We start from the raw sequence: 13,799 nt of genomic DNA, 5'->3' as shown, positions 1-13,799 counted from the left end.
CCTACAGCTGCATCAGGCGTTGGGCCAGACACTCTGGTCTTTTTATTTTCCAGCAGTTATCTTTAGATGATAAGTAGCCTCCAAGGGTGGGATTCAGCTCACTTAAGTTAAATTAGATGTCTAAACTCTACTGGGCTATTTAGGGCTGTACTCAGAGAAAGCAGCACTACCAGAGATCATCATCCCCAAGACAAGGTGATGAATCCTGAAGGAATGTCTCTTTCTGTGTTTCTACTGACCAGAGACCTGTTTATTCTGGCTGACTCTATGTGAGGTGGCTTCCAGCTCCAGTGTGTAACCTAACAGTTTGTACCCACTTTCACTGCTTTTCCATTATACCGGCACTCAAGGTTATCAGTCTGTGGGATATTCAGCCTGTTCCAAAAAGCACTGGTGGTTCTGTCGCTGTTCCTGCCTCCTGGGCTGCAGGCTCCATCTGCCGATCTGGTTGTTATCATTAGATAATTCTCCAGTATCTCTTTGGTTGAAACTGACCCCTACATTTGCTGAAGTACCAGACAGGACTTCCAAGGCTCCCTCCTGGACCAGTGCACGTTTTCACTTTTGTCGTGTGTGTGTGTGTGTGAAGAGAACAGGAAAGCCAGCACACCTAGTGATTTGAACCACTTCCAGCTACCCTGGAGCTCCAGAAGACATGTGATTTTCGGTTAATCACATTCTGTTCTGTGCAGTGGGACTCTGCACCGCTGCCTCTCCCTGTAGCACATGGCACCCACTGACCTGGATGGAGAGGGCTTCATGTTTCTGTAACAAAACCAGGCTCTTCCCTCTGGGGTAGTAGCAGGTCACGGTCAAGTCAAGTGCACACAAATTGAGTTGTTGGTTCCTCCCCCAGACTTCCTTCCTGCAATTCTGCCTGTACCTGTCTTCAGGTTTCATGCAGCTTGCTGATCTGGGCACCTACCCTTTTTAACGCATTCTCTTACCAAAGCGCCTCAATTTGCAGGCTGGATCATCGAGATGTAAAGTCAATTGAGGCTTTACTTTGTAATTTCTCCTCCCCTTCTGAGTGCACAGGACTTAGAATGAAAGGCTGCTTTACGCTGGCAACAAAATTAAATCCAGTTGTGCCAACGTAACTAGCTGCATTTCAGGTTGTCATTCAAGAGGATATTTAGCAGATACAAAACTTACAGGACCCACCCTTCTGTTTGCATTTGGTGAGCCAACTTGTTTGTTTAAAAGTTACAGGCATGCCTGCATGCATTGACTGATGATGACTTAAAGAGTGGTAGGAGAAAGAGGAAGACAGTCAGAGGTGCCAGGGTCAATTTTTCAGCCGACTATCCAGGTTACTAAATTTGCATGCCCTGTAAGATCTACTGCAACCCATTGTCATGGTTTAGTTTGGATGGGTGGTCATGGGGTGCTTTCAGGCTTGATTGAATGATCTCACTGCTGAGACTGTATCGTGAGGCACTCACACAGGTGCTTGAGGAGGGGTTTGTAGAGTTGTCTACAAACACTTGTCTACAACGTGGCTAAAGGCTGCAGCTGTGATAGCCTTTGCAGCCCTAACTTGGTCCTTCTTATGTAGAGGGTGGTGGGTAGAGAAGGCATCATGCCTGCTCAGGTGGAGAGGGGCCATGCTTCCTTCCTACAGGGGTGGAGTTCACCGTGGACACTCTTCTGATCAAAGACAGCTACTCAACTGCTAGAAGCTGTTGGCATTGGAAGGAGCATGCTCAGGGTTTGTCCCCAGTTGCATTTGAGTCAGCGGGGCCAGAATTCCAGCGTCAGTGGGAAAAAGAGGCCTTACATGTGACACTGTAGTAGGGGATGGGGAAAGTCAAACCACCCCTTCACTTTTCAGAGAAAACTTTTAAGTATACTTGCTCCCTCCTTTCCCTGCATGCTTTTTGGTCTTAGCACCTTACAAAGACAAAGAAGCTATTTTTAGCAGAATGGTCATAGTTACGCTGACTGTTGCCTCCTTCACCTGAAAGCTTAATTAGAGTTAGGACAAAAAAATGTGTTACTGAACTTGCGTGTTCAAAGTTGTAATCCTTTAAGTATGTTTAGTGTTCTCTGAACCCTGTAATACTGTTTGAGATAAAAGGTATGTGTTATGAATATTTCTAAATATAAAATAGGATACATTTCTTTAAAAACCAAAAATCCTTATGGCACATTTTCAATATCAAGGTGCTTATTTTGCTCCGAAAAAAAAAGAAAGGAGAAAGGGAAATGAATTTACCTGAAGGAGTGTCCAATTGCTGTTTAACAGAGTTTTCTCACTGAACTTCCTACTGTGCATGTCATAGAGAGAAAAAGTCTACCCTGGCAAGTATCAAAAATACGATTTAGGTGCAGGAATCTCAACTACCAGCCACATTTTAAATATGAATATTTCTGCTATATGCCTAGAAAATTAAACAGTGGCTGGAAATATCCATGTTAAGCATTCGATATTAGTGGATAGGCAGAGCTACATGACTGTTTAAAAGTATTGGAATAAAAAGTGGTAAAATTTTTACTTTGCCCATTAAAATGTATTTTAAATTACAGATGCTTTATCTTAAGACTTAACCTGAAAGTACAGTTTCAGCATCTCCAGTAGTCTCAAAAGTGCCAGTAGCAAAAAGCAAGGCACCTTGCTGCGGAGGGGGTTCCCCGGCAGAACCTCTCATGATGAGCTGTGCCAGCAGCTGAGATTGCTGCTGCTCATCGCTCCAAGGACAGAAATCAAGATTTTCATTTCAAGCCCAGTAGGTGGCATCAAAAGATTTCTCTAAAATTCAGCGTTTGGGCATTCGTGCTCCAACCCTTGGCCACAACATGAACACAGTGCTTACACAGTGCAAATTCCAGGTAATCTGTCTCTTCCTCACAAGAAAGTTTTGGTTTGAACGCACTGTGACCCAAATGATGTGCCTGTGGTGTTTCTGTGCCTAGCACAGGATGTCGTATGTTATTAAGTGCACTACAGTTGCCTTCAGTAAACCAAAATGACTTGAAACTATATTTTTATTGCATTCATAACAGAAGTAATATTGCCAATTTTGGGGTTTTTTTCAGTGTTGTGACACTATAGGATTTTGCATGAATACTGTAGCAGGCATCAAGAATGTAAAACCCATTTTATATCCTCAAGGAGTAGATGTGCTTTTTTTAATTAATCTGTCACAACACACTGACAGAACATAGTTATGTCTAGAAAATAAGTATTTTCTAGTGTAGCTGCAGTCAAACCCATGTGATTCTCAACACAAACTGCCGAGGATGAAGGAGATCTTAGTGCTAGTGGGAGTATGGGAATGCAGTTATACCATTTCCCTCTGTCATTCTGCCCATGATCTTAAAAAAAAAAGCTCTTCAAAAAAACAGTGGCTTGGGCACTTCATGGTAAACCAGTAGGATTTCCTCTCAGGGGTGAGAAGGAGAGGGGAGGCAGTGGGAGCTCCCCTCCCCTCTCTCTTCGGCCATCGTGCCGCCGAGTCCCACGGCGGTTCACAGGGTGCAGCAGGCCATGAAGCAGAGCTGTCTGCCCCAGGGGCCTTTCCTGTATTGCTGCTACGTGTGTGGAGCCAGTGGTAGCTGCTCACACCAGCTACCGCCGTCCAACTGGTGTTGCGGGGCTTAGTTCAGGGCAAGAGTCGGTGCTGGGAATGCAGGGAGCTTGGTTAATCCATGCATCTGTAGAAGGCATTGAAGCAAAATAGCTGCTGGTCTTGAAAGTCACACCCAGCCTTGAAGTTGCTCCCCACGGGCAGCCCAAACTTGCAAACTCCTTGTAGCTTTTCAGTGCTGCGGTTCCTCTTCTTTCACCGGAGATCAAATGCGTCGCGGAAAAGGAGAGGGGAGTTGTTGGTGCGGTACGAGAAAGAAGAGCATGCAAAATCTGGCTGATAGCTGAGGATCGAATAAGGAAACTTGGAGGAAAGTCCCAGTTCAGCCTGAGACAGCTGGCTCAGCAGAACAGGCAGGGACAGATCCATGATGCTGCGCCCAGCTGGATGGTTCGTTGTCTCTCAGTAGGTAGCGGTTCTGATCCACACGCTGGATAAACCTGCTTCATAGCCAGCACAAATGCAAGAAAGGAGGTAACTTAGCTACCTCGTGTCGATGAAAGAAAATGGAATTGGAGCTCAGCTTCTGGGGAAAAAAAAAAAAGTTATGCTCCTTGCTCTCCTTTTTATTGAGCTTCAAAGGGTTTATATAATTGCATGAAAACAAATAAAAATGTTTTCTCTGCTCCTTCTGAACTATTTCTTCTGTGCTTAACCTTCAAAAGGAAACAAAACGTCCAGGAAAAACAAATTCCACTCATCATGATTTTGAAGGCACAGAACATTTGAGGTCGATAGAAGGACCTTCAAAAACCTGGTTCCTGAGATGTTTGGACAGAAACGGTTACAAAACAAATTCTTACAACAGCTCCAGCGACAGAGCAACTCCAGCTTAGGGAGGGCCCGAACTGCTGGCTTACGAACGACACTCGGGGTGTGACTCTTGGGTAAAGCCACTGTAATTATCCTCCTGCTATGGATGAGGATGTGGAGGCAAGTGACCTCCTCAAGGCCTCTCAGAAAAGCAGAGCTGCTTAATCAAGTTGGCAGCAGCAACTCCAGAGACTGAATATAGTTCTTTTGGGACTCCCTAATATCCTTTACATAAGGTCTTGCTGCTGAGTGAAATTAGCCTAAGGCATGACATCGCTCCTACCTGTGAGGTTAAGCAGTAGTGGGAAGGAGGGTGTGGAGACCTTTTCCCTTTCCCAGTGTCTCTGAGTAACACCCAGGGGAAAAAACCCAAAAAAAAACCCAAAATACCCAAAACCTAAGAGTGTGGAACAGTGAAAAATGAATGAAAATAGGGAGAGTAGACTAATAACCTCATTAAGTAACGGCACATGATTACAGAGAGCTGTAATCAGTCGATACTCTCACAGTATACGATCGCTGCCCAAGGCTCTGAGTGAAAGTTTCTGTGCACAGCCTGAAATTGTTCTCCTCTGCAGCACTGGCTGTCTTAATTGTTTAATTAATGGATTCATTAGATCCCAACATTACTAGGAAAAGGATATTGACCTCCTGACCAATCACAATTAAAATGTAAACACCACTTATTCAAGACATTGGTTAGCCATCTATTTAAGCAGCAGCAGAGCATAAAAACCAGCTTGCGTTTTGGGGATTTGGCCCACTTCACCCACAGGACGTGGACGTTAGAGAGCGTCACAACAACTGCAGGCGGAGGCCAGCTTGCAGCATTACCTACAATTACAGCAGCATTTGCCTGGTTATTAAGATTATGACCAGCCTGGAAACACAATCCTCCACTGAATCAACAGCAAGACTCCCGCTGACTTCACTGGAGTTAAGATTTCACCCTGCACCATCACTAAGCTCAACAGTGAGGAAGTGTAAATAAATTCTGCGGGTGTACCAAGAACAGCCTGGTTGAAGAGGGGTGCTGTGGAGAAAAAAACAGGGAGTTTTGCCTCCCTTCTGTCCCTTGTCTTGTTGGAAGGGACATCACCGTACGATGATGGCATACTTCAGCTATTGTCATGTTGCTTGATACACAGCTATGAAGCTATTTCAGTGTCCCAGCTCGTGATTTTTGAGTGGCTGGTGTCCTCATGGCAGACCTTCTGTTTGGAAACTTGAACAAAAGCCTTTGGCATGTGTCATTGAAGCTTTTATGTCCAGATCATTGTATTGCAGCTCCCCAGATTAGATGGGCTGAGTTGGAAGCACAGAGTTGTCTCTTGTAAGCCAAAATGCAAATTTTGGCTTATTTGTGTATCTGAAGGCATTTTAGCTGGCTGTATTCACCCTGATTTCCTCAGTAGGACAAAATATTCATGTTGTGGGCTCTCAGCAAACTGGAGGAAATGCTACAGGAAAATGTAGCATCTTTTAGTTGTGTCAAGGTCTGAATCAGATTTGTTGTTCAAGATCTTGCAGTCACCTCAGACTGCTGATCACTGTTAGGGTAGGGAGAGGTTTAATGACTGCTTGTGCTATTGTGTGGGCTGCTGTCATTTGCCTTCAGCTCTGCAGAACTGAGGAAAACCTAGAGGTATCCACACCAGCTCTGGCGGGGAAGTCTAGAGATTTGTCCTCCCGTCACCTCTCACTCAACGCTCCAGCCCCTGGGGACTAAATGGCTTTCAGCCTCCTAGAGCTCGGCATGGTTCTCCAGCTTCCCAGTTGTCCTGCGTGAATGGCTGCTGCCTCCTTTACTGCAGGACTTCATCAGCTGAGGCTTTTGGTTAACTCCCATAGATCTGCCTGTCATTCTCGGTCTGGGCACAGCAACTCCAGAGGACATGGTCCTGTCTCAGGTGTCAGGATGTACAGCATGGATAGCATGGGCTTTTGGAATATATTCATATTAATAATTTGCAGCAATGATTTCACAAGGAAACTGCTGAGAAGAGCTCCTCATCCTGTAAGAAGGACCATAGCCACATCATAAACGGGGAAACATCCTAGTTCCCGTGAATATGTTCTATGATTCTATGATTCTATAATATATTTTCTGCTGTAAAAGCAAAGCGCTTTCTGTACCCCCAAAGACAGCAAAGCTGGGCAAACACCGCGACCATTCACTAGAGACCGTGGTACCCGCGTTGCACAGAACACAGATGAGGTAGCAGAACGCCACTTACGTCCCTTGTAGTCAGCATGGGAGGGGAGACAGTACAGTACGTGAAGTTTTGAAGCCTTTTGGACTTCGCTGGTGTGTTTGACACCATCAGGAGTAGCCCACAGAAGTAGGGAAAAGTATCAAGCAGTCACCTCAGGGATTAGAGCTGGCAGAGCATTGCTGTAATCAGCAGTGCTTAATCCCCTGTTTTACTCAATTCCTCAGTGTTCAAATGATTTTTTTGTTTGTTTGTTTGTAATGGTAGGCTGCTAGCAGGCTGAGAGGCATGAAGGCAAAAAGACTGAGAGACGGGCTGTTTGCTATTTTATCCATTGCAAACCAGAAAAACATGAGTGCTGTAGTAAATTTTCATCCCAAATAGGTATGGACATTAAAAAGTTTGCACTTAGACCAGAGAGTTGCTTCTGTAACATCTCCAGGTCTGCCAGTCTCTCACCTTCCTGAGAAACTATTTGTCATTCCTGTTTCTCATGCCTATTTGTCATTCCAGTTAATGACAAACTGGGACTTGGTGCCTGCTTGTGTCCAAGTTTCTCATGGTACCATGTCTGTCCTGACCTGGGTCTCTGACTCTGCCTTTGGATGTTTCCCCAAAAGAGCGGGCTGGGACTGCTGCATCTCGTTCCCAGAAATTTACTGTCACCAGGGTGATGGGGGATAAAAGCAAGCAGCCACCGTGTTTGCTTAGCTCCAGCAGTAAGAGGGAGCCAAAATGTTGGTGTTTAATGGCCAGCAGAAGGTAGTAATTGATTAGGAAAAGCTCACCCTGCTGCCACCCTTGATCACATAGCTCTTCTTGACTGCAAGGGTCTCTGCAAAGTTCTCTGAATTGTACATGAACCCTCCTGAGGTAACTTTTTTCCTATCAAAGGCTGAATGAAAATGTCAAGTCAGTTGTAGGAACTGTTTTTTCTAGGCACTTCTTCTTTCTTTCCACAGGCCACAGCAATCTCTTACTGTGCAATTATTTCTTCACGGTCTCAGGTTGATGGTTTAAACTCCCCTGTAATAAATGGTTTAAGATGCCAGAGCACAGGTTGGTACCAGGTTGGGCTGCTGTCCCCTCGGTGTCCTGTGCAAGGGCTCTCCTGTGAGCCCGTCTCAGGTGAATAGCTGGCTGTGGGCAGCACAGCTCATGTGAAGGCAGCAGGCCGGGATGTGGCAGAGGGTGAGGGGCAGCTGGAAAGGAGCCGGCCCACCACCAGACGTCCCTGCCTGCCTTCTCCAGGAATGGCATCATCGAAACAACGTCCCCCAGCTGCTGCTTATCCCCTCAGTGCAGCCTGGCAGAGCGTGGGGGTGCCCATTGCTAGCACCATAGGGTAACGGTAACACCCTTCGCCCCCTATTTTCCTTCAGGCTATGTGGGTAAAACTTGATGTAAGAGGCAGGACGAGGCACAGTGGTGGTGTCATGTGTTTAGCTCTGTTTTAAGCACGTGCTACCAGCATTTGTAGTCTTGTCATTATGAAATGCACAGTAGTTTTCTATCTACTTGTTGCTGTAAACTGTACAGTGCTGGAAAGCACTGCCCTGAGTAGGAGGAAAAATACAATAGTAGCTTTTGACCCGTTTTCATTTTTGCCACCTACGACACAAGACTTTTCTGACACAGCGGTCCAGCTGTTTTAGCATTTCTTAAAGTTTTCATCCCCTGGCAGTGTTTAAGGCAATAGGCTATTCTGGTTTTCATTACCAAGAAAGCCAGTGGTTGTCACAGCACAGAAAGCAGCAGAGAATTACCAGAGAAGAATCCTTTGGATTGATAGGAAGAGTAAGGCGGTTTATCAAGCCGTGGGAGCATCCCTCCTCACGTGCTCCATGGCAGAAACCTGCTTGTTCCAGACCAAGTGCTTGTTTCCAGCCATTGAGCTCTTTGTGAAGGTGAGCATTTTAAAGCAATCCAACAGCAATGTTTGTTTATGGACGACTTTCTACTGTATTTGAGATTCATTTGATAGTGTTGAGAAAGGTGAAAGAGCAAGCAGAACTGGTTTTGTTAGTGGGTGTTGTTTGGTTTTAAGATCTGCAAACCTTAATGAACTAAACTATTAGCTAAGTCAATGATGCACCTGGTTCTGTACTTCTGCACCCTTATGTTTAATCTTAAGTTTTAAAACTGCTCTTTAGGAGAATCCTCTAAAGGGCTTAAAAATTAGACCTCTGAGCTCTTCCAACAATGTTGCATGAAGTCTTGCTTAACCAATAGCAACTACACAAGACTTTGCCTCATTTTAATGAAGCCTCTTAACAAAATGCAATGCAGAGTACATGAGAGCAACACTTCTGTGGCCACACGTATGGTGAGTTGCAGCTCTTGTGCTTTACACTGACACCTGATGATTCGCTTAGCCAAAAAGGAAAGGCAGGCATCACAGGGGCACACAGAAAGAGAGCTTACGTAACTTGGATATGGCCACGTTTCAGTCTTAAAAGTGGGAGCCTTGGGTCTATAATGAGGAGGGAATAGCCAGGGGGATGCGGCGCTCGTGCCTCATTAGTCCTCAGTTCAGCAAAGCTTGGAGATGGCTGTGTTCAGCTGGAACAAGGCTACTGCCTCATTTCCCTCCTTCTCTGGGGCCCCCCCAGTTGTCTAGTTTAAAACTATTAATTATCTGATTTATTCTGTTTATTCCCTTAAGTGCTTTTGATGTTACATCTCAATTTATGCTGGCGAATCTCTCTCTTTCCTGTGATCGTAAACTGATTTAAACTTATTTTAATCTTGCAGTGGCTTAGGTAGACTTATGTTCACATAGGCAAATGAGGTGGTGTCATGGTTTAACCCCAGCCAGCAACCAAGCACCATGCAGCTGCTTGCTCACTTCCCCCCACCCCCTGCCCCCAGCAGGATGGGGGGAAGAGAATTGGAAGGGTAAAATTGAGAAAACTTGTGGGTTGAGATAAGAACAATTTAATAATTGAAATAAAATAATAATTTCTAATTAAAAGGAAAATAACAAGAGAGAGAAGTAAAACCCAAGAAAGACAAGTGATGCAAATGAAAACAATTGCTCACCACCAGCTGACCAATGCCCAGACAATCTCTGACAAGCAGCCCCCTGGCCAAGTTCCCCCCAGCTCTATATGCTGAGCATGATGTCACATGGTCTGGAATATCCCTTTGGTCAGTTGGGGTCAGCTGTCCCAGCTGTGTCCCCTCCCAGCTCCTTGTGCACTCCCAGCTACTCACTGGTGGGGTGGGGTGAGAGGCAGAAAAATCCTCGACTCTGTAAGCATTGCTTGGCAGCAATGAAAACATCCCTGTGTTATCAACACATTTCCAGCACAAATCCAAACCATCGCCCCATGCCAGCTACTGTGAAGAAAATTAACTCTACCCCAGCCAAACGCAGCACAGGTGGAGGAGAAGGAACTGTTGTGACTTCAAGTGTGTTTTCTAACTTACGGCAATATTTACTATGCATTTTAATGAAAAACTTCATCTCCAAGATGACAGGATTCTTCATCATATCTATGTGCATGTTTGGAGAAGGATATAAAGCAACTTTGCATGACAATACAGATCAGTAGAGATGAGTAACATGCTATATGCACTCGTAGCAGATCTGGGTTTTCTGCTTTCCTACTGCATCTGCCATAAAGGTTGCTATCATCACAGATGTATGCATAACTTCTATTTTTTGTAATTGTAGGCTGGCAGTGATGGGGAAAGCATTGGAAATTGCCCGTTCTCTCAGCGTCTCTTTATGATTCTGTGGCTAAAAGGTGTCATATTTAATGTCACAACTGTGGATTTGAAAAGGTGAGATTGTAACCGGGGTTCTCATTTTCAGAACAAATTTTTCAGAAATGTGGTTTTAAAGGGTGACTCTCTTCAGGTAGATTTGAAATGCACACCGTGCCTTGGCATTACACTAACAGTCTCAATGTCCTATTCCTCTTTAGGATTCCCCAGTATAAAGTGGACTAACTCCTGTGAAGCAGCTGAGATTTTAATCTGTTTGGCAGTAGGTCTCTGTAACATGAGACAGAGGTTTTTGGGGGGGTTTTTTAAGCATTTCAGAGCACATTCCAATATGGGCTAGCAAATTCTCACACCACCGGTATGGGGCAGCTGGCTAAGGTTTATTTTGTAAGAAAGATGTAGAGCAGCCTGCTATTTTAATGGTGAAATGGTTCTTAGCAATTAAGTGTAGAAATCGGTAACGTGGTTCCTGTTGCCATTAGCCCCATCTCTTTTCCCCCATTAGAAAGCCTGCCGACCTGCAGAACCTCGCCCCGGGCACAAACCCCCCCTTCATGACGTTTGATGGCGAAGTGAAAACCGACGTCAATAAGATCGAGGAGTTCTTGGAAGAAAAGCTAGCGCCGCCCCGGTACTGTGCTCCTGACCACTTCCCTCACTTTCAGCCCCTCACGGCCCTCGATGGGGGTCTGTGACCAAATCCCTGCGGGTTTGGCGGGTCCGGCCCTTGATGCGCCGATGCACGCGTGCTGACTGCATGTGGGAGACTTGGTGGGGCTGGACCGGCTGCTGCGGTGGAGCTTGCTGGGTGGGTAACTGGCACACAGCAGGGTCCAGCGGCTCTTCCCACCTCTCCCTAAACCTCGCTGTCCCACCAGCAGCAGCATCGTGTCCCTCTCCCATACACCCTCTCTCCCCCAGGACAGCAGCCGCCCTCTGCGGCACCCCCCTTCGAACCTGACTTACACCAGGCAAGCAGCGACTTACCTACACTTTTCCCTTCCCATCTCCCTCCGGCAACCACAGCTGCTGGACCAGCCACCCTGAGCTCGCTCACGCAGCAGCGGGCCGGGCGAGGAGGCTGGGAGGAGCAGCAGCGAGTGCGAATAGGGACTTTTCCTCCACTCCTACCCACGCCAGGAGCCACGCTCTGCGCAGCCTCAGCTCCAGTGGAGCGGGACTGGGGGAGGCACTAGGCTGTTTGGGCGGTATCTGCAGCCAGTAACAGTTGTCTCCCATCTCCCGCATGGAGGTGAGCCACATGGTTCAACTATGGTTTAAATTCGCACTTGCTACGTGATTTTTGGTTTGGGGTGGTTCCATATATTGTGACGCTGCAGTGTAAATAACGTATTAGCGGAGATGAAAACAAAGGCTAGTCCTATAAGTTCTTTTTGTTTAACTCCTCAGGTATCCCAAACTTGCACCGAACCACCCTGAGTCTAACTCGGCAGGAAATGATGTGTTTGCAAAATTCTCTGCGTTCATAAAGAACCCAAGAAAAGATGCTAATGAAAGTACGTGCTGCAGCCCTTTTCATCGTCCCTGGCAGCTACTGGATGAAATTAGAGCTATACAATTTTGGCCCACTGTGCTGGAGAGATCCCATTTACAGCTCTGGTTAAACAGTTATTTTCCAGGGCATAAAGGCTGTGGAAATCTGTGCCCATTCGCTCTCTTATTTGAGGACTCCCCAAGATAGTTTACGCAGACGCTGCTGTCAGCGTGGGAGCATCAACTCCCGCTCCTCCTCGTTTCTTCAGCACTCAAGCCCATAACACTGCACCTTCCCTACAGCTCTGCTGAAAGCACAGCCTGCTGGCACCGAGACCTGACCTTCCCTCACCGTCTCTGCAAAGGATGACGCTAGCCCCATGGCACAGCCCTAAAGCAGGACCCTCACTATCACCACGCATTAACTCACCGCAGCCCTCCAGCTCCCAGCCCTATCCCTCTTTGCTGTTCCCCTCTCCCCTCTCCACGATGGCACTGGGGCACCACCAGCCTACAAACCGCCCCCCGCCAGCTCCTGCTGCGCCGACCCCGTGCCTGTGCGCTCAGTCGAAAGCCCAGGACTCATGGGCTCCCTGTGCACCCCAAAGTGGCATCCCAGTGGCTCGCCATCGTGGCCCCCAGCGTTGCTGCCTTGCCTGTGGGCTGGCACTTGCCCAGTGGCTCCCAAGGCGAGGGTCAGTGCGAAGGCAGAGGCGCTCTGCCAAGCTGCTCTGCGAAAGCACACCCCGCAGGGGTGTTTGAGGAGCCATTTCTGGTAACACAGCCCCAGTCTGTTTTTTTCTCAGAACCCCCTTTAGCTACTTAGAGCTCTTATCCCAGCATTAAGTTTTAAGCTTAGGATAAAGGAATTGCAGGAGTTGGCGTGGCCGGGCATCTGCGAGCTGGGTTGGTGCCAGGAGACAGGATGCAGGAGTCGCCTTTCTGCTTGGTGTCAGAGAGACCTTGGTACAGGCTTGAATGACCTTTTTATTGTCTTAACCTAGATTTGGAAAAATCTTTGCTTAAAGCCCTGAGGAAGCTGGACAACTATTTAAATAGCCCCTTGCCTGATGAAATTGATGCTTACAGCACTGAGGAGATCACTGTTTCCAGCCGGAAATTCCTGGATGGAGATGAGCTCACCTTAGCGGATTGCAACCTCCTACCAAAGCTCCATATAATCAAGGTTTGCATTTGCATTTTAGCTTCCTGAAGAGAGGGGGGGGAACACAGAAGCTCAAGTCCTTTTCTCAAAGGCAGAGGAATCCTTTATGTGTTCTGAGGCCATGCAGCAGCTGTGCAGGGACACTGGATGCTAATGCAGAAGCCCATTTCATTACGGCACAGCCAGGCAGATCCTCAAGCTGACGACTCCGGAGCTAGAATGTCTGGTTTTATATCTGGGCTGCGACTGCACTCGCTCAGCCTCACAAGTATGAAATGAGTGCTGCAGTCAGTGCTACAGAGAAGTGTTTTGATTTGCATTTCATACTCAACAAGCCATGGACCGGTAAGGTTTAATTATTGTGTCCCTGCCAATTGAAGAAGCCAGCAAAAGCTGAAATTCAAACTCATCTCTCCCACCTTTAATCCAAAACTCTTGCTTTGCTGAATGTCACCACTAGTACCAATAATGCTGGCAGGGTAGCCACCACCTTCCAGCCAAGCTCCCAGCCTCTTCTGGCAGGGCTGTGGAGCATCCACACACCCCTAACAGTCCTGGTGACCGACACATCTGGGTGTTGTCACAGCCTGTCCCTGGGCGACTCTGGAGCCAGCCAGGCTCTGGAAAAGAAATGGCCACACTGGAATTCATTTGATTTTGCAACAAGCAAGGTCACTTCAGAAAGTTTCCTTTTTGACTGCTATTTTGTTAGAGGAAGAGAGGATTGAATTGCTTTCTGACACCTCCACGAGTGACAACTTTCCCCAGAGACGCCCTGGTTGAACCTTTTCC

The 13,799-nt window shown here is 46.9% G+C and overlaps 1 protein-coding gene across 1 annotated transcript in view; it reads left to right on the top strand.

Moving 5' to 3' along the window:
- The window catches only part of CLIC6 (chloride intracellular channel 6), a gene marked incomplete at its 5' end in the record, with an annotated part of 30,984 nt that overhangs the window by 16,135 nt on the left and 1,050 nt on the right, over positions 1 to 13,799 (top strand). The window contains 4 exons of the mRNA XM_010153084.1: positions 10,296 to 10,405; positions 10,854 to 10,979; positions 11,759 to 11,865; positions 12,847 to 13,028. Of these exons, the coding sequence (XP_010151386.1) occupies positions 10,296 to 10,405; positions 10,854 to 10,979; positions 11,759 to 11,865; positions 12,847 to 13,028 (525 nt within the window). The remainder of the gene's footprint in view (positions 1 to 10,295; positions 10,406 to 10,853; positions 10,980 to 11,758; positions 11,866 to 12,846; positions 13,029 to 13,799) is intronic.

Source organism: Eurypyga helias, unplaced genomic scaffold, assembly GCF_000690775.1.
Source record: "Eurypyga helias isolate BGI_N326 unplaced genomic scaffold, ASM69077v1 scaffold8896, whole genome shotgun sequence".
Classification (NCBI taxonomy): domain Eukaryota; kingdom Metazoa; phylum Chordata; class Aves; order Eurypygiformes; family Eurypygidae; genus Eurypyga; species Eurypyga helias.
This window is presented reverse-complemented; position numbering and strand designations above follow the sequence as displayed.